This window comes from Aspergillus sclerotioniger, assembly GCF_003184525.1.
Source record: "Aspergillus sclerotioniger CBS 115572 chromosome Unknown BO94scaffold_34, whole genome shotgun sequence".
Lineage (NCBI taxonomy): Eukaryota > Fungi > Ascomycota > Eurotiomycetes > Eurotiales > Aspergillaceae > Aspergillus > Aspergillus sclerotioniger.
Genome location: NW_020291024.1, coordinates 340,625 through 364,728, shown reverse-complemented (window position 1 = coordinate 364,728; position 24,104 = coordinate 340,625). Strand labels below are relative to the sequence as shown.

The 24,104-nt window shown below is 53.0% G+C and overlaps 8 protein-coding genes across 8 annotated transcripts; 2 read left to right on the top strand and 6 right to left on the bottom strand.

Moving 5' to 3' along the window:
• Nucleotides 1-2,949: 2,949 nt before the first annotated feature.
• Nucleotides 2,950-4,223, bottom strand: BO94DRAFT_254248 (uncharacterized protein). Its single transcript, XM_025606454.1, has 2 exons — nucleotides 3,332-4,223; nucleotides 2,950-3,272 (listed from the first exon to the last, which is right to left on the bottom strand). Exon 1 carries the CDS (start codon nucleotides 4,003-4,005, stop codon nucleotides 3,373-3,375), a length of 633 nt encoding a protein of 210 aa, XP_025463208.1. The 5' UTR covers nucleotides 4,006-4,223; the 3' UTR covers nucleotides 2,950-3,272; nucleotides 3,332-3,372.
• Nucleotides 4,224-8,284: 4,061 nt separating this feature from the next.
• BO94DRAFT_539376 (uncharacterized protein) lies at nucleotides 8,285-8,544 on the bottom strand. The gene has a single exon (XM_025612695.1). It carries the CDS (start codon nucleotides 8,481-8,483, stop codon nucleotides 8,307-8,309), a length of 177 nt encoding a protein of 58 aa, XP_025463207.1. The 5' UTR covers nucleotides 8,484-8,544; the 3' UTR covers nucleotides 8,285-8,306.
• Nucleotides 8,545-8,791: 247 nt separating this feature from the next.
• BO94DRAFT_550249 (uncharacterized protein) lies at nucleotides 8,792-11,456 on the top strand (the record flags this gene model as incomplete). Its single annotated transcript, XM_025613485.1, has 4 exons — nucleotides 8,792-8,927; nucleotides 9,012-10,210; nucleotides 10,264-11,258; nucleotides 11,315-11,456. 4 exons carry the CDS (start codon nucleotides 8,792-8,794, stop codon nucleotides 11,454-11,456), a joined length of 2,472 nt encoding a protein of 823 aa, XP_025463206.1.
• A 1,098-nt stretch (nucleotides 11,457-12,554) lies between these two features.
• On the top strand, nucleotides 12,555-13,777 carry BO94DRAFT_539374 (uracil phosphoribosyltransferase). Its single transcript, XM_025612694.1, has 3 exons — nucleotides 12,555-12,892; nucleotides 12,958-13,069; nucleotides 13,177-13,777. The coding sequence occupies exons 1-3, from the start codon at nucleotides 12,716-12,718 to the stop codon at nucleotides 13,584-13,586; spliced, it is 699 nt and encodes a 232-aa protein (XP_025463205.1). The 5' UTR covers nucleotides 12,555-12,715; the 3' UTR covers nucleotides 13,587-13,777.
• On the bottom strand, nucleotides 13,767-14,595 carry BO94DRAFT_589828 (uncharacterized protein; the record flags this gene model as incomplete). Its single annotated transcript, XM_025615972.1, has 2 exons — nucleotides 13,767-14,278; nucleotides 14,442-14,595. The coding sequence occupies 2 exons, from the start codon at nucleotides 14,593-14,595 to the stop codon at nucleotides 13,767-13,769; spliced, it is 666 nt and encodes a 221-aa protein (XP_025463204.1).
• Nucleotides 14,596-15,447: 852 nt separating this feature from the next.
• BO94DRAFT_589827 (uncharacterized protein) lies at nucleotides 15,448-15,858 on the bottom strand (the record flags this gene model as incomplete). The annotated part of the gene is made up of 1 exon (XM_025615971.1): nucleotides 15,448-15,858. One exon carries the CDS (start codon nucleotides 15,856-15,858, stop codon nucleotides 15,448-15,450), a length of 411 nt encoding a protein of 136 aa, XP_025463203.1.
• Nucleotides 15,859-16,934: 1,076 nt separating this feature from the next.
• BO94DRAFT_539372 (putative DNA-directed RNA polymerase III RPC4) lies at nucleotides 16,935-19,383 on the bottom strand. Its single transcript, XM_025612693.1, has one exon. The coding sequence runs from the start codon at nucleotides 19,167-19,169 to the stop codon at nucleotides 17,361-17,363; it is 1,809 nt and encodes a 602-aa protein (XP_025463202.1). The 5' UTR covers nucleotides 19,170-19,383; the 3' UTR covers nucleotides 16,935-17,360.
• An 833-nt stretch (nucleotides 19,384-20,216) lies between these two features.
• Nucleotides 20,217-22,924, bottom strand: BO94DRAFT_254012 (putative C6 finger domain protein). Its single transcript, XM_025606453.1, has 3 exons — nucleotides 22,774-22,924; nucleotides 21,828-22,639; nucleotides 20,217-21,739 (listed from the first exon to the last, which is right to left on the bottom strand). Exons 2-3 carry the CDS (start codon nucleotides 22,599-22,601, stop codon nucleotides 20,447-20,449), a joined length of 2,067 nt encoding a protein of 688 aa, XP_025463201.1. The 5' UTR covers nucleotides 22,602-22,639; nucleotides 22,774-22,924; the 3' UTR covers nucleotides 20,217-20,446.
• Nucleotides 22,925-24,104: the final 1,180 nt, after the last annotated feature.

The window sequence follows — 24,104 nt, the reverse complement described above, 5'->3', positions numbered from 1 at the left end:
TGATTGGGGTACGAGAGTATATGGGTTATGGATGGTGGTATTGGGGGTAGTTGGGGAATACTGTCTCGTGTTATCCTTGTCTAAGCGGTGTTGATGATGTTGGATGTAGGTAAGATGTATGCTTAGTAGTGAGCTTATGGTGGTGGTGAGCGTTTGCAGCTGAGTATACGGAGATGTAAGTAGTAGTAGATACTATCAGCTCAGAAAATAGCCTACTAATAGATAATAATACAAAACACTCAAATCTAATTAATGGTACTATATCCCATAGACTTAGTCATTGCCCCGAGGGTCAAAGAATAGACTCAAGTACATAGTAGTATATTACTTAGCGCATCTTCAACAACAACCCCAAAGCCCAGAAACAATGTCTACAATATTAACTCCAAACAACCCCATCATCTATCTACCCCTCCCAAAACTCAATGTCTTATCACCTTACGTCCCAATCTCCCATGTCTCTACCAAACACCAAGATCAGCACGAGGGGCATCCATCCAGCAAGGAGCCAAACTCAGGGGTAGACCAGACAGGAGGGGTATGACCTGACCCCCTCTCCCCCTCACAGCATACAATACGGAGTAGTAGCATCTAATCAAACAATCGGGTCAACTCAATCAATAATCTGTGGTTTAATTCGATGGGGCGTTTCAACGTTCGGTAATGATTATCATTAACGTTCATAGTGGTACGGAGTACTGTATACTCATTTGGATGAAGGGGTGTAAGTTCCCCTCCATTCAAGGGATGGATAATTCACTACGTCTCTTACCTACAATAATAAAAAGAAGAAGGGAAGTAATGAACCCCTGTCGGAACGGATTCCGGAGTAAAGTAGATAGATACCTAAGTACAGTAATGAGCATCAGCACGGAGGAAACGGATATGAGCCCTGCTGGACTTCCGTCATCCCTAATGGAATGATAATAATAATAATAACAATCCATCCCACACACTCTTGATCTAATCCATTTCCATCGTAGTGTTGATTAAACCCATTGGAATAAAATAATAATATTAACAAAATAAGATAAAAATAATAATCATCCATCCATCTGAACTGAAATCCGAACAATCGGACCAATCCCTCGGGTTCCATCCATCCAACCAACCAACCAACTAATCCATCCATGTAGATAGTGCCCCGTAATCCGTAGCACAGAAACAAACCAAATCAAAGAAAAGAAAGAAAGAAAGAGTTAGTTAGTTAGCTGATCCCCTATCATCCCATCCCGTCCTTACCTATCTAGCTCATCGCGGGAAGAAATCCAGTACCTACCTAAGTACGTAGTTCAAAGTTTACTTTCTAGGCCGCGCCTCGCCCCCCTCCCCCTATTTTTTTGTCCACTTTGCCCGCACTTCCTAAACATCCGGTTGGGAGACGGCGTCGGCGCAGGATTCGCATCTAGGCTTCGAGAAGCTGTGGAATTGAACTTGGGCTGGGTTTGGAGGATGGGGTGTGGGGCGGATTCTTGTTTTTTTTTTTTTTTTCTAGTGCGTTGCTTTTATCTATCGAGTTGATAGATATCTATCTATAGATAGGTAGATAGGTGGTGGATGTATGCGTTTGTGGATTCGTTTCGGGTTGATGGATGATGGATGCATGGATGGTGTTGGAAGGTTGGGTGTGGTTCTAGACTGTCTGATCCAGTCTTCTTTGTTTCCGTTTTTCTAGGCTGCTGGGTTTATTTGTTTGTTGTATTTTATTTTGGGGTTGGGTTTTTGGGTTTGGGTTTGGGTTTGAGTTCTTTGAGTTTGGGTTCGCGTTTGTTTGTTTGTTGTCTTGATGGTGGTGGAGGAGATGGATTTGATAGGTGTGTTGAGATTTGGGAGGGTGGGTGGTGGTGGGTGGTGTAGGATGTACTTTGTTTGATTATTGTGGAACTTAATTTTTCTCTTCTTGTTTCCGAGTACCTTGTAGATGGGTAGATAGGTAGGATTTGGTTTAGGTTTGGACTTATGTGAGCTGGATTCAGATGGGTGTACTCCGTATCATGTGTGATGGTGTATAGATCATATTGTACAAGGTACGACGGAGGAGAGGGTTCGTGGCATCGGTCCTGATGCCTTTCAGGGGGCGATTTAGTTGTAAATAGTTACTATTTATTGTCGCTAGAAATATGCCTATACATTTACTATGAAGTACTCTATGAAGTGAAGTAAGTAGAGCAGACCTATCTGATATAGTATTTGTTCTGTCAATATCCAAACATCACACACCCGCAATTATATATTTAGCTGACATTAGATATGGGGTACAACCCATCCACAATTTACACTTTACAGTCCAGTCCACACAAAGTCTAACTCGAACAACCCAAACCACACTAGAAAACCCCGAAAACGCTTCAAATGTTGTCTCTACGAGTACGGACTACTCCGTAATTATTATAAATAGGACCAACAGGAACACGGGAGCGAACCATGGAACCAGTACCGGATACCAAATCCGACCTGACAGACGGCTTTCCATGGTTATGCGCATCGATCAATCGATGTACATCATGTTTACGCTCGACGATACACCGTCAGGTCGTCGAAAGAGTCTGGGCCATGAACTTACACCAACCCACTGGCTAAAATAACTGCCGATGTCAGACAATGAGGAAGTGGAACGGGCGGATTAGGTCTAGGGCTAGCAGAGGCGTCGCACAACGCACAACCAGGAAAGAAAAGCGGAGGGCAGGAAATCTGGTCAGACGGATTTCCGGAGTACCTGCTTAGTGCCTACTGATAGTCGGATAATGTTATCAGCTCGTCAGCCGTCAGCGATTCATCGCTCCGGTGGGTCCCCCAGTGGGTGTCCTTAATTTTTTGTTCGGGGACCCGTGTTTTCCACGCTCTTGCACTTGCTAGATACCTACCTAGTAGTAGAACCTGTGTACTCCGTACGGTGTACTGCTACTTTGTTGGCATATCTGTGGGACCAATTGACCATTTTCTCAATGCCATGTGTAGAAAGAACAGTGCCCAACCCGATAGTATATAGGAGCGGTCAAGAATCCTTCCACGGAATCATGATCGATCCCCAACGGTCCCAAGACGGTGATGGTGACAACCTTCACCGACTCAGAGGGATGCCCGCTTGGGGAATTCCAGACCGTTCGGAGATGGAGGGGCACTACTGCCTAATTACGTGCCGGATGTACGGATCACGGACGCCGGCGGCCAGGGTCACTGCAAACTGCAAAGGTCCCTAAGTTGTCGGGACGATGAGGCCAGCCGAGATAAGTAGACTTCCTTCTAGCTGGGCGGCTGCCGATGCTCTCTCGCTACTGCTAGTGTAAGAACCGGGCTCGGGGAACAGGTTCCTGAATTCCTGCAACGGTACCTGGTGGATCATAGACGCCCTGTGGAAATTCAATTGCGCATTCAATAGCCATCAAGGTTGACCAGCGATCGACTGCAGCTGGGCGCAAAGAAGGAATAGAACGGGTAGCTGCAGGCAGGGTTTCCTTTCTTTTCGAATCTGGTTTTTGAGCTTTGCCCCTTTTCCACCGCCGTGAATGTGCTCCAAGAAATTCGAAATGGAGTCGCCGAATCACTGGAGGAATGGAGGACACGCTCGCTCCGGAGAAAATTGAGCCTGGATCGGAAATGATCGATCATGGATGGGAGGATCGGTATGTATGGGAGATTTTGCACTATTGCCCCCTCCTTGGCCCCGTGCGCCAGCCTAGGAAACCGGTGCATGGCCCGTACGCAGGTGCTCGATATTGCTCGAAATTGCTCGATAGACCATCCCCAAGGTATCGGTCTGCGGTCTCGACCAACTGGCATCTGGTCATCCGGACCAAAGGGTCGCATTGTTCCTGAACCTGCAAGCTTCATAACATCCTTCCATGAGATACAGACAGACTGAGGCGTTGACTGGGTCGGACCGCTGCATGGTCTGAAATGTGGATCGGAGGAACCAATCCTCCTACCAGGGTTCGACTGGCGAAAAAGGGCGGCTGGACGTGTAAGAGCAGGCCGAGTGTCTGACTTGAGAATTCTGCTGGCCATCTTTTTCCGACCTTCTCAAAAGCGTAAGCTCGCCGGCTCACCGCTCGATTCCTGCACGCCGAGCTCCTGGCAGATCAAAGCGGTGAGACCCGCGTACGTAAGAATGGCCTGCTCAGGCACTAATGCTGATTGGGAGTCGGCGGGCTGCATCTCGACGGAGTCCATTAGGGCTGTGATCCTGGTTACTGATGAAATTGTTGAAGGGATACATAATATCTGGTAGAGACCGTGGTGACATGCAGTGATGGATAAAGGGCCAGGTCGGTACTCAGGATGATCCGCAGGCCGAGAGATATACCCCTCCGTGTCCACTGTCGACTTTCAGATGGTACTCCGTACTCCGTAGATTAAACTGATTCATTCTCGATATCGGATGGAGACGATCCTCCTGGGGTACTTTTGTGACCCCCCCCCCCTCATGGTCATGTGTGTTTCCCTAGTAACTAACCGTGTCTGGTGGGGGTGCTTGGCCCACTAGAGATGCCCCACCCGCATGCCGGGATTTTACGGGAACCTTCGTGGTGATGATAGGCACAATGCACAGAGTCGAAGAGTGACAATAATAGCCTTTCATCCTTGGTGCGGTCTGGAATGAAAATAGCCAGATCAGAGACCGTTGTAAACCTGGCTGAAATACCATTCACCTCATTCCCATGGCCAGGTCGACGTCAAGAGTCGGGTACCTAGCCAAGGAAGGACACGCCCGGAACTAAGTCTCGTCCAGCGTCATCTGACCACGGCATGTACGTATGTAATCATTCCCCCAGTGGAGCGTTTACCCTCTTTACCCTCTGAACCCCCCTCTGGACGCCGACGCGGAACGAGGGCGCGTCTCCGAGTAGTCTCTAGTATTAGTGAGGCTGGTTAGGCGCGACTGCGGGCTTGCAGGCAGCCACAGGGAAATCTGCCCTAGACTAACTCTCTCTGTATAAGAGCCAAATTCCCCATGCCACTTATGCAGCTGGAACTAGGTAGTCGGTGTTAGGTTGACGCATCTTCGGCCTGGATGCCAAACTGCCAAAAACAGAAACAATAGTGTTTGGCGATGATGCAGTCTTGCATCTTTAAAGGGACCAGCTGGATCGCTCCAGAACCAGGTGCCCGCTGTCTCAAGCTTTTGCATGCCATTAGCGTCCAGAACAGACAAATGCTCTGTCCCACAATCGAGAACACCCGCCAGATGTTTCGTAGTCGCAGGGGTTCGGCGGGGGCGGGGGTGGAAACTGGAAAAAGAGAGGAAGAAGAACAAAAGAATAATGGCTTTCTTCATCTGCTGACGCTGCTGTTGTCGTGTTGGCCGCCGCGGGAGCAGCTGACCTCAAGCTGAAGGGCGAGGCAAACCATGCGCCGAGTTGAACCTCTGACCACCTTTCCCACCTTCTTTTCCTCACGGTCATCGAGCGATTAGCTTTTCCTGTTGGCCTTTTCTTTTACCCATTTCGTCCAGGGGACCTCCAATCGAGACTGAGAGGCTTGCCAGGAATTAGTGGTGTCTGTCTTCTCTCGGCTACCGATAGACTGGGCGATGATCTGTCAAACCGAGAGACATCACATCGTCAGCAATATTCTCCTATTGCTGCGTGATAACGGGTGGCTTTTCCCAGCCAAGCACGCTTCACCCCGTCCGATATCTGGCGCGACTGACTTGGCAATCCGTGACGCTATTGGGTTCGCGCATTCCGTACATCTACCTACTTGTATGTTTGAGAGTTGAGACGAACTGATAACCCCATCGTCATCGTGACGGACCGGGGGGGGGGGGGGGGGGTCTGGACTCTGGAACAACGGCAGCATTCGATTTGAAGATCCACCGGGACTAGTTCCACTCGTAGTTAGACTTAGGCCGGGCAACTCCATTATTCACACAAATTGGATCACAAGGAAATGAAGTCATGGACATGAGCAGCCTTGCGGCTGGTCGCCGATTATCAAATCACTAGTGGATGGTCTACGTAGGGATTACCGATGGTGATCCTGGCGAGCCGAGTTACAAGGAGGGGTTAGGAAAGGAGCGAGGAGGGGGTTGGAGGGGATAGAGGGGGTAGTAGAGGGGATAGAGGGGTAAACCACCATATTCGATCCGTGGGTGGCGGAAACGGAGCAGTCGGAGGGGAAGGAAACTGCCCCATACTTTTCCTATGATGATAATTACGGAGAAAATGAACCTGTGAAGTGTGAACCATCCATCGGTCGCGATCAAGAAGAAGGAGGGATAAGATAGATGAAATACGTAGGTACGATCAGCGTGAGGAATGGGAATCGGTTTTGGACGAATCGTCCACTGGCCTGTGTGTGAGAAGAGATTCCGTGGTGGAAATGAAGGAAACCAATACACGAATCAGGTCGGCAGAGCTGCTCCGTGGCATTTCGATGGTGCTGGATCCCTGCCGGAGGGGCAAGGGGGGGCTGACGAGGGGCGAAAAAAATTGGAAAAAAGAAGAGAGGGGGGCAGTACTACTAGTAAGAGTTGGTGGTTGTGCGCACTGCTTCGGGGTGTGTGGGCAATGGGCGATGGATTCTCAATTCATCTGCTACCGCGCCTAACCCCTTTAAGCCTGACGCCCTTTTCCTACTCTTCCACTTCTCCCCCCTCTCGATGATGACTTTTGATTACTGTGGACCAGTTGCATGCAATGACCAAGATACATCGACTGAAATTGTAGTCTAATGCGTGCCCTGACCTTTGTTGACAACGAGAGCATCTACCTGTCTTTTGGACGGCCCCGCAACCGAATGTACCAAGTTTGTGGTTCTGCGCTGTCAGATAGGGATGGCCTATCCTCATACATAGATAGTACCACCGGACTCGGTTGCGGTTGATAACTCGAGCAAGTAGTCCGAAATCACTCATCAGTCATCGTGTCTGCCTCGAGGTTACTAAGACAACCTGGAGTCTTAGTTTGTAGCCCTCCTCACTGCATTGTACCCATCGAACTACTTGTACCCACTGAACAAAGTTACATACCATACCGTATGGAGCCGCCCTCATACCAGGCCAAACCCCACTATGAAATAATGTCCAGCGAAGTTGGAGAGAATTGAATCCGAGCTTGCTGCCAGGTATGGCCTCTATGCCCTGTGGTCATCGGCTGATTGTACCGTTGTAGAAATCGAAGCTTTGCTGGTCCATTATCCTTCTAGGGCCCTGCACTCGACCGCTGGAAGCTGAGCGAGGGGCGCCAGCACTAAACAGGGATAGGATCACTATCGGAGTGGGTTAACCCTAGCAGGGGATAGATAGATATCTAGTAGATAGATATTTGACCATGAGAGGGAACGACTGAATAAGGATTTATGAATCACCACGATAATCATGATCAAATATCTGTCCAGATCACATCATGAGTCTTGATAACCCACCAGGGGAAAACATGTAGGATGCTGCCCAATGTTGTGCATATGAAGAGTGACTTTTCTTTTTCTGCTCGGGTTATTTTCTCGGATATTGCGATGGGTGATTTTCTCCCATTTTGCCATTTTGCCAAATTTTTTTTCTTCTCTCGGTTCTGTCGTACTTCGTAGTGGGTGCAAATGGAAAATGAAGAGTGGATAAGATTCTCCCTCACATCGACCAAGACCTCTAACAAACGGTCGATTTCAGCCAGTCGAGGAGGAACCCCGGCTGAACCGGGTTGACGGGTTGGAACTCTACTACTGTACGGCCCATGTGGGCTGCGGTGGGCTGGGCTGCTTTGTTTTGTTGTCTGTTCTTTAGTCGGTGTTATTTTATTTAATTTCGATTTATTTTTCTATTTCTTTTCTAGTTTTTTTTTTTTTTTTTTTTACCCTTTTTGCTTTTTTTTCTCTTTTCGAAATATGGGTCACAGAAGGAAAGGTGGACGTGTCCTAACCGGGTTCCGTTTAGCCCTGTCGCGCCGTTAGTCAGAATGGGCGACGGGGGTGATGATTGGGCGGCGGGGAATGATGCGGGTGGCATTATGGGCCCCAGTGCGTGGGCGAATCCGGGGACTGGCCTGTTCGCTTGTTTCCCCCCTCCGTCAGTCCCGCCGGCAAGCCCCTCTTTCCCGCCTCCCACTTCCCTGTTGTCGCTGCGCCGCTCGTCGCCCAAATCGCCAACACCGCCGCTGGACACGACCGCCTCACTGTCGCGATCCAGCGATCGCCCGAATCTCCTATCGGCTTGTGCCCACGTCCTGGCGCGACTTGCTCGCACTCTCCCACACCCACACCACTTTCCCTCGTCCCCCCCCCCCTCGCTCCCTTCCTTTCGACCAGACCTGACCAGACTCCCGCTACTCACAAACTACTTTCTCCTCATCCATTCAACATCCCCCCTCCTCCTACCATTCTTTTTCTCTCTTCCTTCTCTCCTCCTCCCTCTTCTCAACGCCTCCCTCTCTCCCTCCCCCTCCTCCTCTTCTTCTTCTCTTCCTCTTCCCTGGGTCAGCATTCAACATCTTGCTCTCTTCCTTTTTTCTTTTCTCTCTTCCTTTTGCTTTCCTTTCCCGTTCATCCATCCCATCCTTTCGTATTGCCCCCTCCTCGGCTTAAAGCTCACATCACCACCACTACTACTACTACCACCAGCACCCACTATTCTCCCCTCTACGTCCGCCTGTGGCTGGACCCCCTTTCTCAAATTCAACTTGCCCTCCAGTATTCCCCCACACAAGGAATGATCAGGCACCAAACCGAATTCCTGTCGTCTACCCGCCTACAGAACCGGTGTGAAATCACAAAAGGGACGATAGCGCAGTCTTCGATCGTGTCGCTGTTGTACTGAGATTAAGCCGTGGTTGTGCCTTCGCTACAATACTTTCAAGCAATGGCCCCAGCCGCACCATCCCAGGCGACCAACTCGCCCGCCAAGAAGACATCAGCCCCAGAGAAGAAATACAAGTGCCAATTTTGTAATCGCGCCTTTAGCAGAAGTGAACATCGCAGCAGACACGAACGGTCGCGTAAGTAGAGCGTGTTTCTTTTCTGGTCGCATTCCCTTCCTGCGGGGCTGCCCGCCTCGAATAGGATGCTTTCTGTCTGAATAGCCATGGAGAGCCCGGCACTAATCTTCGCTGCTCTTATAGATACCAAGGAGAGGCCGTTCAAGTGTTTGAAGTGCCGGAGTACCTTTGTGCGCCGAGATCTACTCCTTCGCCATGACCGCACTGTCCACGCAAAGGACGGTGGGATACCGCTAGTTTCCGAGGGTCGACGACGTGGTGGCGCGGGCGTTCAAAAGACGTCCCCCGCGCCCGGCCCGTCCAAGCCTTCGATTACGATTGATCCTGCTACCCTGGAACAAATTGAGGCAAGCAGCGACGGTATGGTTGATCTTGAAACTGCAGCCATGTTGATGACAGATTTCCAACATAAGGCCGCAGCCGCCGCTACTGGTCAAGCCAATGATCGTGCTGAATCGGATCGCTCCTATTCCCCTGGACGCGGTTCGCTACTCGAGCCTCCGGTTTCCTACCTGTCGGGTAATGCGACGTTGCCCCAGATGCCCTGGGATACGCTCGTTTCCCCCGTTGACACGAAACACCACCCGATGGGATCCCCGTTTGTGTCTCAAGAGAGTGGCTCCGAGTCGCATACGCTGTCGTCGGTCATGGACCGCCATGGTGCTGTGGGTGACGCCCTTGCTCCCTCCCTGCACTCTCTGGTCAATTCGCTGCCGATGTCTGGAAACTCGACGCCGAATGCCCTGTCGCCGTATCCTTCAATGACTGGGCCGGTTAGTCCAGTGAACTACCGCCGGTCTCCCGGCCCTAGTCAGGCTCTGACCCTACCCAAGGCCCCGCAGATTGCCAACGAGATTGAGCACAACATGGTGGTTGAACGCCTTCAGAATGTGGATTCTCTCGGTGTGCTTCCGGAGACGTTTCAACTCCCGTCGACTCCGGCTCTGAACAAGTATCTGTCGACGTATTTCAACCTGTACCACCCTCACCTGCCCTTTTTGCACCAGGAGTCGTTCAAGCCTACCACCGCTTCACCGCCATTGCTCCTCGCGGTGCTGTCGATTGGTGCTTTGTACACCTTTGAGCGGCAACATGCATTCATGCTACATGTGGGGTCCAAGATGCTTGTCAACCAGTTCCTGCAGCACAAGGATAACTTCGACTCCCGGAAATGTCCTCTTTGGGCGATGCAGAGCACGTTGTTGAACATGATCTTCGAGAGCTGGAGTGGTGATCCCAAGGGCCTTGAGTGGACCTGTTCGATTAAGAGTCTCCTTGCCAACGTAAGAATTCATCTCTACTGGTAATTTGAATAATCATGCTGACTTTATCACAGATGGTTGCCGGAAACCGCTATCAACTGAAGCTCCGGACGGAAGCGCGCGAGGGTGGTCAGCCAACCCGGGAGGAGTGGATCGAGGACGAGTCGTGCCGTCGGACGTATTTTGCCGTCTACATCTTCTTCGGCATGCTCACGCTGACGTTTAACCACACCCCGGCGATGAGCTTTGACGAATTCGACAACCTGGAGCTGCCTTCCTCGGAATCCATGTGGAACCTTGACGTGTCGGACGACGAGGCGTGGCGGCGTAGCTTGGCTTCGTCCTCGCCTCTTACTGTCCGTGAGGCTCACGACTGCCTTTTTCAGGGCGAGCAGACGCGTTACAGTGCGTTCGCGACCCGTGTCTTGATCAACGCGCTGTTTCTCCAAGTCTGGAACCACAAGAGAAGCTTCGAGGCTCTTCAGGACGTGGTCACCGAATACAAGCTCCGTTTGGCGCTGGAGACGTGGGAGAGCTCGCTTGACGTGTGTGAGCCCGAGACAATTGTCGTGCCGCTGAGCACGCCTCAGAAGGGTCACCCCTTAATCTTCAACTCGATGGCGGTCTATCGCAACACGCGCGCTCGCTTGGAAGTCGATCTCAAGTCCATCCAGGAGGCATTGCGCTACCATTCGTCCTACGAAGTGGCTGCTGCGATGACTGTGGCTCGCGAGAAGGTCAAGCGGTCTCAGGAGATGAACAAGGTTATTCAGTCTTGCTTCGAGTGCATTGAAATCGCCGCTGTCCAGGGCATCAACTGGGTCGCTAAGACGTCTGCTACGAACTGGAGCGTCGAGCACCCGCTCTGTGGTCTGGACTTGATGGTCATTCTCAGCCTCTGGCTCTATCGCCTGGAACATGACGAAGAGCCCGCAACGGAGGCTGAGATGGCCATCTACAACAAGGTGCGGAATCTGTTTGATGACGACGCCGTCGACGCTTTTGGAAAACTCAGCTCTACCGTGGCCCGTGTATGGGGTAACATCCTAGACGGGGTTGTAGTTTGGGGGTAAGTTGATTTGCCGGCCTGCTCTGCTTGAAGATGTGTGCTAACGTGTGGGACAGAATTACAAAGCTGATGGGCGAATCATTCAAACTGCATTCTCAAGCCTTGGTCGGCTACGAAGACTCGCTGCGAGTTGCCAAAGACCAGCCTATCCATCCAATGCCGACGAAGACGCTTGCCAGCGTGGGCACGGCGTACTAGCTTCCTGGCACGCTTAACGGGCTTATGGCCCGGTGAGTCCTTTCCAATTACTGTTTGCAATTCACTCCTTGGGCATTTGGGACACTTGGTGGATTTCGGATTTCGGGGTCGGGAACGACTGAGCAAGGGGCGGCAGAGTGATTCCGATGGAATGCTATGATCTGGACTGCCGCATCATGCTCCTGCAGGCGTTCCTGGCTCATTTTTATTTAGTTTTTCTGCGACGTCTTTCATTGCGTTATGGTTTCGCAAGAGCTCACGGGAGTCCGGTGTGGTCATTTTCTTGTTTTTGTGGGTTGTTTTCCCAAGGCAACATCTCGACACCCGGCTGGTCCTGCGTGTTCATCCTAGCACACGGTGGAGTTGTTGTTTTTTTGCCTTCTATACGCTCTTCTACGCCTAATCCTTAGTGCCGTCCCTTCTACATGTGCGCATCAGCGTGTTTGTCCATTGCCATGGATCCCGTGGCCATTTTTGATACCTTTGTTCGTTATATACTTGTGCTTCGAATCTGCTTCGAGTCCTTCGTTCATACACTTTGATATTATTCTGGCCGATTTAATGGATGTGTTTGTTCTTGTCATGTGTTTACGTGTCCCCGCCTGTTGATGTTCTCCGCTCTATACATGTTGCTGCGTGTTTGGTCTGCGTTTTTGAAGAGTTGATTTTGTTGAATTGCACATGCTTTGATCCTTGTAGTTGTACCATAGTAATTTGCGCACAAAATATAACTTGTTGGCGGGGATGATACTTTGTAGACAGTTCACCTGTAGACAGTTTACCTGTGGATGTAAACTATCACCAGCAACCACAGTGCAGAATGTGAAGTTGTGAACCTGATGATGGAGCCGTTGTTGCAAGTGGGTCATGAAACCGGGTGGATCGGCGGGGAACTGGATCGGATGCTTATCAAGGGGAGAGAGACTATCAAGGGGAGACAATCGCGGGGATGAAGCTGGAGAGTGAAAGAGCAAGGCAGCTGGAATTTGGGATGCCGGAGATCACTGGACCTGAACAGGTGACTGCTGACTGCTGACTGCTTGCTTACCCCTCACCAGTCAACCAGCAGCCAGCTGGATTCCCCACTCATCATCATCATCATCATTCCTCCTCAGCATCCCTACCCAGCTACCCAGCTACCCTACTAGTACCTGATCTCCCCCTCCCCCCTCCCCTCTCCTTATCACTCACTCCTCAACTTAACTCACCCCAACTCACCCCAACTCAATTAATACCAAATCAATCAATCAATCACCACCATGGCCCTCCCCTCCAATGTGCACGTCTCCTCCCACCCCCTCCTCCAAGCCAAACTCTCCCAGCTCCGATCCGCTTCGACCTCCACCCGCGAGACCCGGACTCTCGTGCACGAGATTGCGACCATCCTAGGCGTGGAGGCATTTGCCGCAGGCTGGAAGACCAAGACCTCGGGGACTGTATGCTCCCCCCCCCCTCTGCCTCATTAATCTACTATCCATAGAATAAGGGCTCTGATAGATAGAATGGACAAACAGGATACTACCCCCTCGGCACCGAATACGAAACCAAAGATATCGATCCTGCTGATATCGCTCTCGTACCGATTCTTCGTTCCGGGTTGGGTATGATCGAGGGTATGTACCCCTGCCCTGCCCTGCCCTGCCCTGCCCTTCCCATATTACAACCAACCCATCATCACAATACTAATAATGGATAAATAATACTAATAATGAGGCAATAGCAATAAACTCCCTCCTCCCCACCTCCATCCCAATCTACCACCTCGGACTCTTCCGCGAACGTCTCACCCTCCAACCAGTCGAATACTACAACAACCTGCCCTTTCAACCAGATCCATCCACATCCGTTAACACCGCTGCCGCTTCCACTGCTATTCTTCTCGACCCGGTGATTGCCACGGGCGCGACGGCGGAAGCTGCTATCCAGTTGTTGAGGGAATGGGGTGTGAAGCGTGTGGTTATGTTGAGTGTGTTGGGGTCTGAGGCCGGACTGTTTAGGGCTGCGGGGACGTGGCCCGAGGGAGTGGAGGTTTGGACGGGGGCTGTGGATGAGAGGTGTAATGATAGGGGGATGATTGTGCCTGGGTTGGGGGATATTGGGGATAGGTTGTTTGTTGCGATTGGGAAGTAATTAGGGGATTTTTGGTGAAGGGGGTTAGTTGGAGGAGTGATGTGGGATGAATTGAGGTGAGATTAAATGAGTTGAGATATTGATTGTTTCGTTCAGTTCAGTTCAGATAGACACAAGCAGATCAGTAGGGAAGTAAATGAGTATAAGAAGACAGAACCAGACAGCTTAGCTTAGCTCAACTCAACGCCCATACCCATACCCCTGCCCCTGTCCCTGTCCCTGTCCCCCATAACCCTGCGAATTCTGCCCCTGTCCATATCCAAATCCGTGTCCATGCCCATGTCCCAAAAACCCCAACACATCCATCTCAACCCCCACATCCGCATCCGCATCCGCATCCGCATCGATCTCCACCCCAGCTCCATCCCTAACCCCATTCCCATTCCCCTCCCCACCTCCATACCCATTACTATTCCCCTGATTATTCACCGGTTTCCTATGAATATTCACCATCCTGGCGGGCCCTAGACTCGGCGACCCGATTTCCATCGCCGTACCCATTCCCGTCGTCACTACCACCCCGATCTCAGCCCCGGGTAATGGTGTGTTCTGCTGTTGGTGCGGCGGGTGTTGGGTGGTGAGAGTCTGGTTTAGCATTTTCTCGTGGATGCCGCCTCGGCCGTGGTGGATGCCTCGGTTGAGGAGCATTTCGCGTCGGAGTTTTTGGGCTTGGTCTTCGCGGCGTTCGGCTGCTGTTTTTTTTTTTTTTTTTTTCAGTTTATTTTGTGTTTAGTTTTGTTTGTGAGGGGGGTTGGGGTTTGTTGTTGTTCATGGGTGGGAAGAAGAGGTAGATTGGATAGGGATGGGGATGGGGATAGGGATGTGAATAGGAATAGGGATAGGGAGGAGGCATACCGCGCCAGAAATACACATATACAGCCATGACCACGAAACAAGCGGAGAGGAAACCGAAGAGTACGCCGAGTTCGTGGCCCAGAGAGGTCATGGGCGTGTAAGGGGGGATGTTGTGGGGGGTGTCGGCTTCGGTTTCGGTGCTGGAGTTGGACATTTTGGTCTTGGTCTTAGGTTGTGGTTGTGGTTGTGGTTGTGGTTGTGGTTGTGGTTGGGGTAGGGTGATAGGTAGTTCAGATGGGTGGGTTGTTGGTGGATTGCTCGGATGGGGGTTGGTTCGTGAGGATGAATGAAGTGAGGGTTGGTGAGGAATCTAGCTTGAGCGCTGATTGTGAGTCTTAATGTGGATTGGTATGGGTTCATTGTATAAAGGGGAGTACTTACTGGTTGGCCGCCAGAGAGCTGTTTAATGTTGAGGTAAAGGTGAAGTAAGGTGAATAGGTAAAGTAAAGTGGATAGAGGGTATAAGCGCTGGATGAAATCTCCGATCTGGGAGTACAGAGTAGTGTGAAGGATGCAGGCAAGTGGAGAGCGCTCTTTGTTCAAGTCTTCATGTGCTGCAATTCACAGCCGCTCCTCAAACAAAGAAGTGCTCAGATCGGCGCATTAATCCATTGGCTCGGGATTGGCAGCCACAGTACTACCCGAGTGCCTGAGCGGTCCAGAAGTAACAAAGGAATAGATTCATAAGTAATAAATACATCGTCAAATAAAAATATAGGGCCTCGGGCCAGGCCAGAATCAAATCCAAGGTATCATGTACACGTACAAGAAGCGTAAAGTAGAAGAGAACCCGGTCTATACATGGGTATGAATGCAATGCAGTAATGCAGGCTCCGTGAGGAGAAGAAGCGAAGAAATCCGGACTCATCCACCGTGGGTGGCTCGCAGGTCCGGTTCGAATGCATATGCGATACGCTCGTAGCAAATAGCGACCCATCAGGTCGCCAAAGACTGTCGTGAAAGAATTATAACTCCAAATGCAAGATTGGTATAGTTGCAAGGTCGGTCACCCCAGCATCACCGCCGCCAGAGCTGTACAGGTCAGCCCGATGGCCATGCCGATCCAAGGCGTTTGTCCGAGTGTGCCTTCACTCCGTGCGCGCAGGGCTTTGGTCTCCCCGGTGGATGCGGCCAGCGTGCCCAGTCCGATCGTTCCGCTGGCTGGCTCCGGCCACTGATCCAGTACCCGGGTCGCGTCGGTGTCTTCAACAGCTGCAACCTCTTCTTGCACTGTGCGGACCTCCAATAACCTCAAATCGTCGTCTGTATTTGACGGGGTCGAAATCTGGGGCAACGGGGCGGGCGGGTTGGCATTCGGCAGGGACGGCGTAGGGGAGACGGCGGGCGGTGCCTGGTCGGCCTCGACGGCGAGGGCTATCGTCGGGACGAGACAGAAGATGATTGTGGAGGGCTTCATGGTGGCTGTATGGGGAGATGCGCGAATGCGACGGGAGGTGGGTGTATATATAGGCGGAGGTCACGGAGTAAACAATGCAAGGCTGTCGGAATCCCCGAACGTGGTGGGCCAAACTCGTGCGAAGAAAAATCCACCACAACAATCCGAGTGCCGTCCAACGGAATGAGGATTCGGAGTAAGCTGCGTAAACTTGAAACCGGAAGTGCGACAGATGTAGAGGTCGAGGGATTGCGAGGTATCTAGTGAGCGACAGGCTATCTCCTGAAACCGCCAGTCAATTGGGCGAGTCGAGCGAAGCAAGACAGGAGAAGGGCAACGGCAACGACAGTGAGGAATTCAACAACACAACCACCGCAGCGGCAACGGCAACCGAACAATCACGTCGGGAAGAGAGACAGACTATCAGCGAGAGCACGAGAAGGAAGAAAGAAGAGAAGAGAAGAAGAGGAAAAGGGCCGCGGGCCAAGGCAAAGGGGGAAAGAAACGGCCAGGCGCTGACAGGCCAACGGGCCCTGACCCTGCTGCAAATTAGTGGAAATTTAATTCCACTTAGCGTTGCGCCGACCTCGTCCCCTTCCTGTTGAGGACTCGCCCCACCCCACTGGCCCCTAATAGTGGACCGCCCAGCTGCAATGGCCCCGACCACTCGCTCCCTGATTGGCCCCTGGCCAGCCGTGTCAGCACGGGCTGGGAGTAGCGTCAGTTGATCGATGTCTCGTGCCACTTACAGAAGCTTGTCAGGGATTGCTGCGGTGGGCCCAGGCACAATCCCTGTAACAATCGACCATAGGTTTTGCCCGATTCGATGAGGGTCTGGGCCGGCCGGCCAATCAGGGGGGATGGATACTCCACGCGAGGGCGCGTTCATTTCCCTCCATTGGCTGTGGAACGGGCTGGTCGGGACGATGCTGCGGTAGGGCAGAACGCATCGCGAATCGGGCTAGTTCGTACAGCCATTACGGCCTTCAGGTGAGACATTAATTTGCAGCGGGCCATTCGCCATTTTCCAGGAGAATTAATAAAATTACTGACAGACCGGACTGACAGAGAAGAGTAGATAATACTCTTATCTCTCGATATATTGTTCAGCATCTAGCATCAACTATCGATGCATTGTCCACGCAATTCTCCGACAAACGTCTACTGTGTATCCGGTCCAACACTAATTATAGCGCTAGTCGGAGTCATTGAAGACTACTCACGACGATCGAACGACCCTACATCAGGGCCGTGACACATGGCGGTGGTGTGGCCTGCCTTCTTACGTATACCCTCGCTGGGCAGCCATGGATGGTCCGGTCCATCGTCGGTGGTTCCAAGGCCAGCAACATCTCATTGATCGTCCATGATGACAGTTCTATCTTTATCCAAACATCCGATCGTCATTGTCCCGTCCCAGCCATCCCGCATGACGTAAACCCCGAGTGCCCTGCCTCCAAATAAACACTCCAACACCACAACACCGCCATCAACACTCCCCCCCCAGCCTTCTCCCCCACCCATCACAGCATCTTCCCCCAGTCCGGTGTAACCGTGAACTTGCCACTCAGTTGGCCCATTGCCCACACCTTCTTCTCGTCGTCCGGAAACTCCTCGTCCACCGCGCCGGGCGGGGTAGACACGATCAACGCTTCCTGGAGGAAGTCCACTGCCGTGGCTCGGTCCAACTCGAAGCTGATACCTCCCCAGTCCATCGTCACCCGACCCGACGCATGGACGTTCAGCTTGCCTGCACGCCCCGCGCTGAGGCCCCAGTCCGCCGCAGTTACAACCTTGGACGAGCTCCCCGTTGCCCCGGCATCATCCCCGCCCTCCAGGATCTCCACGCCGTCTTCGCGCTTAACGCCTGCATGCTCCGACCCACTGCCCTCCGGCGCAGACTGGCCGTTAGGCACTGTAGCTTCACTCGTGGCCTTCTCACTGCCCGGGACCACCAGGTTCGGCGTCATAGGCGGGAACTGCATCAAGAACAGCTGCCCCGCCAGCTTGTCCTTGCTTGTGTCCTCTTCCTTCCCTTCCTCCGCGCCTTCCTTGTCCTTGTCCTTCTCCTTATCCTGGTCATTCGCAACCACTTCCGGGGCCTCTCCTTCAGCCGGAGCCTCCGGTTGCGCAGGCTCCGGCTCGGGTTCAGGCTCCGGCTCCTTATGGAAGAGGTCCTTGACAATCTCCAGGTCTTGCTCGTGTCGCTCGTATTCTTCAATATCCTCCTTCGTACGTAGTAGACTCTTCGGGTCCTTCGCCGTAGGGGCTTCCAGTTCTGGCTGTGGCGTCGCTTCGGTCGACGGGGGTGTCAATTTCCTGCGCACCTTCACCTTCTGCACCGGTAGCAATCCATCATCCGTCGTAGCAGGCTCCTCCGCACGCGGCACATCTGTCATGACCTGGTCGTCATCCGTAGGCTCAGCCTTGACCTTGGGCTCTCCCTCCTGTGTAGTGGAATCGTCGTCATCCTGCACAAAGAGCGCATCATCCTCCTTCGTCTGCGCCTTGGCCTTCTCGCGCAGCTCCGCCGATTTGCTCGAGCTCGACTCCATATTGACACTGACCACGCGCTCCTCATGCTCATGTCTCTCGACCCGGATCGGCCGCAACCCCTTCTCCGCATCCGCGTACTTCACAGCCGCCTTGCCCTTCTTACTATCCACCATGGCCTGATCCTCATCCTCATCGCTATCCAGGTTGATCTGGTCAATACTGATGCGCAGTTCGCCATCACTCTCATCGGATGAGATGTTGTGACTCGCTGCCGCACTTCCCAGATCAATGACCGAGCGACTGCGTCTCGACATCGACGAGTGTCTTGAATCTTGCCCAAAGCGTCCTCCACGACCCCTGCGCCCAGACATACCCGACCCCAAGGGCCCAGCCGAGCCCATGGGTCCTCCACGACCCCGACCAAACCCGCCTCGACCACCAGGGCCACCCTGATCCCGGCCGCGCTGGATGGCTGCGGCCTCCTTTAGTCGCTCCCGGTGGCGCTCCGCTTCGAGCTTCTCGATCGCTTCTCGTTCCTCCTTACTGCGACGGCCGACGGCTCGGGGCTTGTATTTGAGTGTAGGCTTGGCGGGCTCGCCGGGACCAGCTGGTGGCCCTGCCGCTGCCGGAGGCTTCGCGGCCGGTCCGATGCTGCCGGAGGGTGTGCGTTTCTTGAGGGATTGGAGTCGTTGGACGGGGGCTCGGCCGGGGGCTGCGGTTTGAGAGTCGCCGGGGGTGGCGCTGGGAGCGGGACTCGCCGAGGCGGTTGCGGATGCATTGGCGCGGCTGGCTGTGCCGGCCGGTGCCCCTCGTCTAGGAGCACCTTTCGGAGGCATGTTGGGAGGATGTGGATTTGCACGTGGGATCGGTCAGGCTTGAGAGGTGAGATTGGGAGGACGAGGCTAGGATATTGCAGTGAGCACGAATTGGTGAGGTAAGCGGATTGTCAACTCTACAAAGAAGAGGGCAGAATATATAGAGAAGACACGGAATAATATGGGAGTAGAGAAGGAAGTGGCTGGCGGAGGCGTGGTGAGGACATGGAACTTTTTGCAGTGATCCGCGCCGCTCGGGGTTGGAGAAAAAAAGGAAGCGCGCGCCTAAGGCCGGCAATGCGGGGCAGCCAGGCAGTCGGCGCTAGTCCCGATCCGGAAGCGGTTATCGATCGCCATTCATCGGGTCAATCGAGGCTATCGATTCACTATTGATCCCATTGACTTATAGATCGCATTGTGCGGATCAACTGCAGCGACTGAATTGAGAGACCTCAAGTGAATGGATTCCTATTCAGTCAGGAGACTTCTACAACCTCGGGCGCACCCTGAAGATCAATATATATTTCCTATTCGATCACTAGACCTCTTTCCAGCAAATCAGACGGCACGAGCAAAGCCATTCAAAACACAACCAATCAATCCAGATACATTCGCACTTCATGTGGGCTAATGAGTGGAGGCGACACGGAACCGGGGCCGCGGAAACAGCAGCATGTAACGCCAAAAGACACAACTCAGGAAGGTCAATCAACCCGCTCAGATCAATCGCTAGACTATCCATGATAAACAACAGGCCAGGCAGAATGCAGAGTGCAATATCGAAACCAGATATAGCGCACAAGAGATCAAGTCCATCATGTGCTGGGTAGTGACTCATTGATTGAGTTGATAATTGCTGAACTCAGAAGGAACCACAGAGAAATATAAATGTGTCAATGCAACTAGGTTGGTGATCCGGGGAGGAAACGATGGGAGCACTAGGGTTGTGACAGTGGTGCAAGGTTCAAGCCGAGACAGAATTCAAGGATCCGCGGGGGAAGGAGGGACACCCCGAGAGGCAAGCCGACTCGGGGGAGAGGCGGGAGGGATGGAGATTGCAAGATGATCAAGCCAACGGTCCGCGGGAAAGCTTGTAAAGGAGGGGAAGGATGCGATGCTCAGAAGTAAGTCAACTCGTCTATGTTAAAAGGTGTAATATGTTAGTGAAATGCAGCCATCCAGGCGCAGCTCATCGATGATTTTATACGACAGGTGTAGGCGAAATAGTAGATGAGAATTCAAGGGCCATTGAGCCACATCAGAGGCTAGGCCATCCTAATTTCCTGAATAGGATTCAGCTAACGTTTGCGCTTCTTGCTCTTGTCCACGAGAGCCGCCGAACACACCGGGATAGCGGCCACGATGGATTGCGTCTCGACGCCATTCACAGCAGGCTCGAAGGCTTTCTTGACGGGAACCCCCATGTGGCGGCCGTAACGGCCTTTGCGACCGTTTCCTTCATCCTCACTGATGCAACCGTCGAGGCCGATGCCAGCATCCTTGCATCGGCCGCAAGGGCGCTGCCGATCACAGCCCTTCTTGCTCTTACGGCACCGCTGGCAACGCGGCTTGGTCGACAGATCCTCCTCGTCGGCGGCGAGCTGGTGTTGGAAGTTGACCGATGAGGTTGATGTCTTGCGTGCTGGCACAGGGCTCATCATCTGCGGGGAGACCGCAACTTTCTGAGCCACAGCTGTAGACGTCGACTTGACCTTACGGACGGTCCCATTTGTCGTCGCTGGCTTGCTGCTCTTGTTCTGGCGCACAGGTGCTGGCTTGGGGGCGCGTGCTTTGGCAACGACCGGATTGGTGGGCCGGGTCTTTGCCTTCTTCGACTTGGGAGCGGACTCTCGGTAGAGGGAGTCCTCGTCGATTTCATGCCTCGTCTGGTTGTCGGGATATTCTTCATGATGGTACTCGTCATCGTAACCGTCGTAGCTTCCCTCAGAGCTGTCAAAGCTGGGAAGTATATCATCCAGTCGCTTGTGCGTGCGCTTGGTGGTTCCTGGTGGAAGCATGGGGCTAGAGTCGAGCCGCTGCTTGGTCCGGGCAGGTAGATCGTCGTCTTCATCACTGTAGTCCTCACCATCGCTGGTTGCACCCGTTGAGGATGCAGCGTCAGCCGCACCGCTGAAGGCATCATCGAGCGTTGAAGCCGACGTCCGGCCGTGCGAGAAATTCGACGCATCTCCCAGGCGAATCAGTTGCATAGCAACATCCTCATCAGATATGCAGCTGGCAATGGTCGGATCCGGGGTTGGGAGAATGCCGGGGCCGCCACCCCGACCGGCCTGATTGCTATACTGCCCGGACGACTGGGTAGTAGCCCGGTCGCGCAGGCGATGGCCGCCGTGCTCGGGGACCACGGGGGTGGCGTACACGGGATTCCGCACAGCACTGACGCTGCCAGCTTGTTCGTTATATCCATAGCTCTGGGGAGAAGGCAATGGTTGCTGGCTATTGGAGGGGCGCTGGGTGGGGCGTGCGAAAGGTGAGATTGCTCCTTCTTGACCGATGGACCGACGTTGAGGGGAGATCGACGACGTGGACGTTGTAAGGGGGACCTGGGGAGGAACGAACAGCGGCAATTCCTAGAAACATAAAAATAAACGGCGTTAGCGGGCGTGTACCGCAAAGATGTGGTTCAATTGGGAGGGGGAGGAAAGATCTCCAACGAACCGAACTTTCAAACTTGGGCCGTTTCCGGCGGCCATCCTGAAGGATGTTGTCCATGCTGATATCCGAGCTGCCAAATTGCTCGCTGCGAGACTTCTTCGTCCCAGAGTAACCGCCTTCACTATCACTATAACCAGGGGTGCCATCCTCACGGAAGCTGCCATGAGCACTCGAGCCTCTGCTCTTGTTGCCCATCCGGGACGACTGCTTATGCTGGGATGCGCTGCGACGGCTTCTTCCGGACGGCGATATACTACGCTTCCGAGCGAGTCGGGATGCCGGTCGAGAAGGCGGCTGTCCATGTTCCAAGACATGCGCCGGCTGCATGGCCGGCGCCATCTGGAACGGCTCACCTAGACTGGGACGCTTGCGGGCCTCGACTGGGATATGCCCATAGTAGCGATCGCCGTAGCCATCTGTGTATGCCTGAACGGGGATTACCCGCACATAGACAGTCATGTTGTTTCGTAGGTTCTCATACCTGGCAATGAGGGTGATGCCATATTCATCCTCGAAGCTGACACCGCTGGCAGCGCCATCGTAGATCCCGTAAAAATTCTTGACGGTAGTCACAATGGAATCCGTGGTATCATGAGGGTAGATTTGTACTCGCATTGGTATGCGGGCCCGGACCTTGGAGTTTTCATCGAGAAGTAGTTCAAAGGCGACGTTCTTGGGAACCGAGCTCCTGGGGGAGGGCTCCTGAGGCGCACGATGGTCGGTGTAGGTAGGCAACTCCCCAAGGGCAGCATGCTGTTCGTAGTAGACAGCCTGCATGATGGGAGAGTCCGAGAGGGAGTGCTACCACACTGCTACTACATTGATGATTGCATCAATCGGCTGTTCGATCTCGGGTGGGAAGAGCGGTCCGGGCGAGAAGAGAGGGTGGGGGAGGGAAGAGGTAGAGACGGGGAATAGGAGGGTATGGGCAAATTCCATCCTAACCTACCACAACAGAGAAACCAGAGGGGTTTGATGACTGGATGGTCCACCTGCGACTGCTTTTATGGATATGATCGATGGCGAAAGGGTGGTCGATTGGGAGGACGGCACCCAGTCGCAAGAGCCGAGAGCGACGGGAAAGGCAAGAAAAAGACGGTCGAAAAGCTGGTCGGCCACCACCACCCAGGTCAGCACGATGCAATGGCAAATGTGTCAATGAGGAGGAGAGATGTTGGGGAAATGGAATCCGATTCCGATCGACGACGCCCAGGCCTTCCCTGTCGAATCCTGATGGATTGATGAAGACTGGAGGGAGAAACGACCCGAACCGCTCGGAAGAAGATGGAGAGCATCAAAGACGCACCGATGATAAATCAAACCTATGTGTCCAGAGTCGCACCCGTGTATCTGATCCGACCAAGAGGAAGATGTAAGGCTAGCGATGGTGGTTGAGGGAGGAGGGAGGGGGTGGGCCGTGGGAGGTGAGTCGTTCTACCAAGCGCTTGGGTATGTCAGCGGTGGCATCACGCAGAGCCGAAGCGAGTCAGGAGAGAACAAGAGGACCAGGAAGGGGGAGAGCAGGTGCAAAGCGGAATTCAAATCATGGCGAACGATTGAGGGAAACCTACCTGATAGAGATGCACCAAAAAATGGAGGTCGGATGGGAGGATGAATGGGCGAGAACGATCGGGGTTGGGTTGAAGAGAGGTTGAGGAGAGAGAGGAAGAGGAGTGGGCGCTGGATCGCTGGATGGATGGATGGATTGGAGTGGTTTCACCCAAAGCGAGCAGAGGTGGCCTGGGTCGGTGACAATCCATCCTCGCAAATGTACCCTATTCCCCCCCCACAGTCTTCTCCAACTTCGGTCGAGATGCGAATTGATTCTATGCTCCCTTCTATTCATGCCTTTTCAACCTTGCGCGCTGCTTTTTTCCATCGCAAAATCCTCAATCGCATTCCGTCCGAACGGGACCGGCTTCTACTGCATCTACGGGATTGGGGACTCTTTCTCCGGGGGTCATCAAGGAGAAAATCCATTTTCAAGTACCTAGAAAATGAATCGCTATACCTATTCTACTAGTATTCTGTCATTTGTATTCCCAAATAATGATCGTACTGGGATGAATGGTCGGGACAAAGTCGTTTGATTCTGGAGCATCGGCCGGGTGTTGGCGCAAAGGACGGCGACATGGACGATCCGCGACCACGGTGCAAGGTACTTTTGGCCGGCCCTGTCATTCTTCTACACACCTAGCAGAGTCTGAGCCTGATTGTTCAATCTAATCCGAACTGCCAACTGCCATTTAATGATTCCATGTGCACCCAACGGAGACGGCA

Coding starts and splice junctions, on each gene's coding strand:
- BO94DRAFT_539376 (XM_025612695.1), bottom strand. CDS start 8,483: ATGGATGAACGGGAAAGGAAAGCAAAAGGAAGAGAGAAAAGAAAAAAG.
- BO94DRAFT_254012 (XM_025606453.1), bottom strand. CDS start 22,601: ATGCAGGCTGTCTACTACGAACAGCATGCTGCCCTTGGGGAGTTGCCT. Junction 21,740..21,827: donor GGCCCAAGTTTGAAAGTTCG/GTTCGTTGGAGA, acceptor TTATGTTTCTAG/GAATTGCCGCTGTTCGTTCC.
- BO94DRAFT_539374 (XM_025612694.1), top strand. CDS start 12,716: ATGGCCCTCCCCTCCAATGTGCACGTCTCCTCCCACCCCCTCCTCCAA. Junction 12,893..12,957: donor AGACCAAGACCTCGGGGACT/GTATGCTCCCCC, acceptor TCTGATAGATAG/AATGGACAAACAGGATACTA. Junction 13,070..13,176: donor CGGGTTGGGTATGATCGAGG/GTATGTACCCCT, acceptor ATGAGGCAATAG/CAATAAACTCCCTCCTCCCC.
- BO94DRAFT_254248 (XM_025606454.1), bottom strand. CDS start 4,005: ATGGCCAGCAGAATTCTCAAGTCAGACACTCGGCCTGCTCTTACACGT.
- BO94DRAFT_539372 (XM_025612693.1), bottom strand. CDS start 19,169: ATGCCTCCGAAAGGTGCTCCTAGACGAGGGGCACCGGCCGGCACAGCC.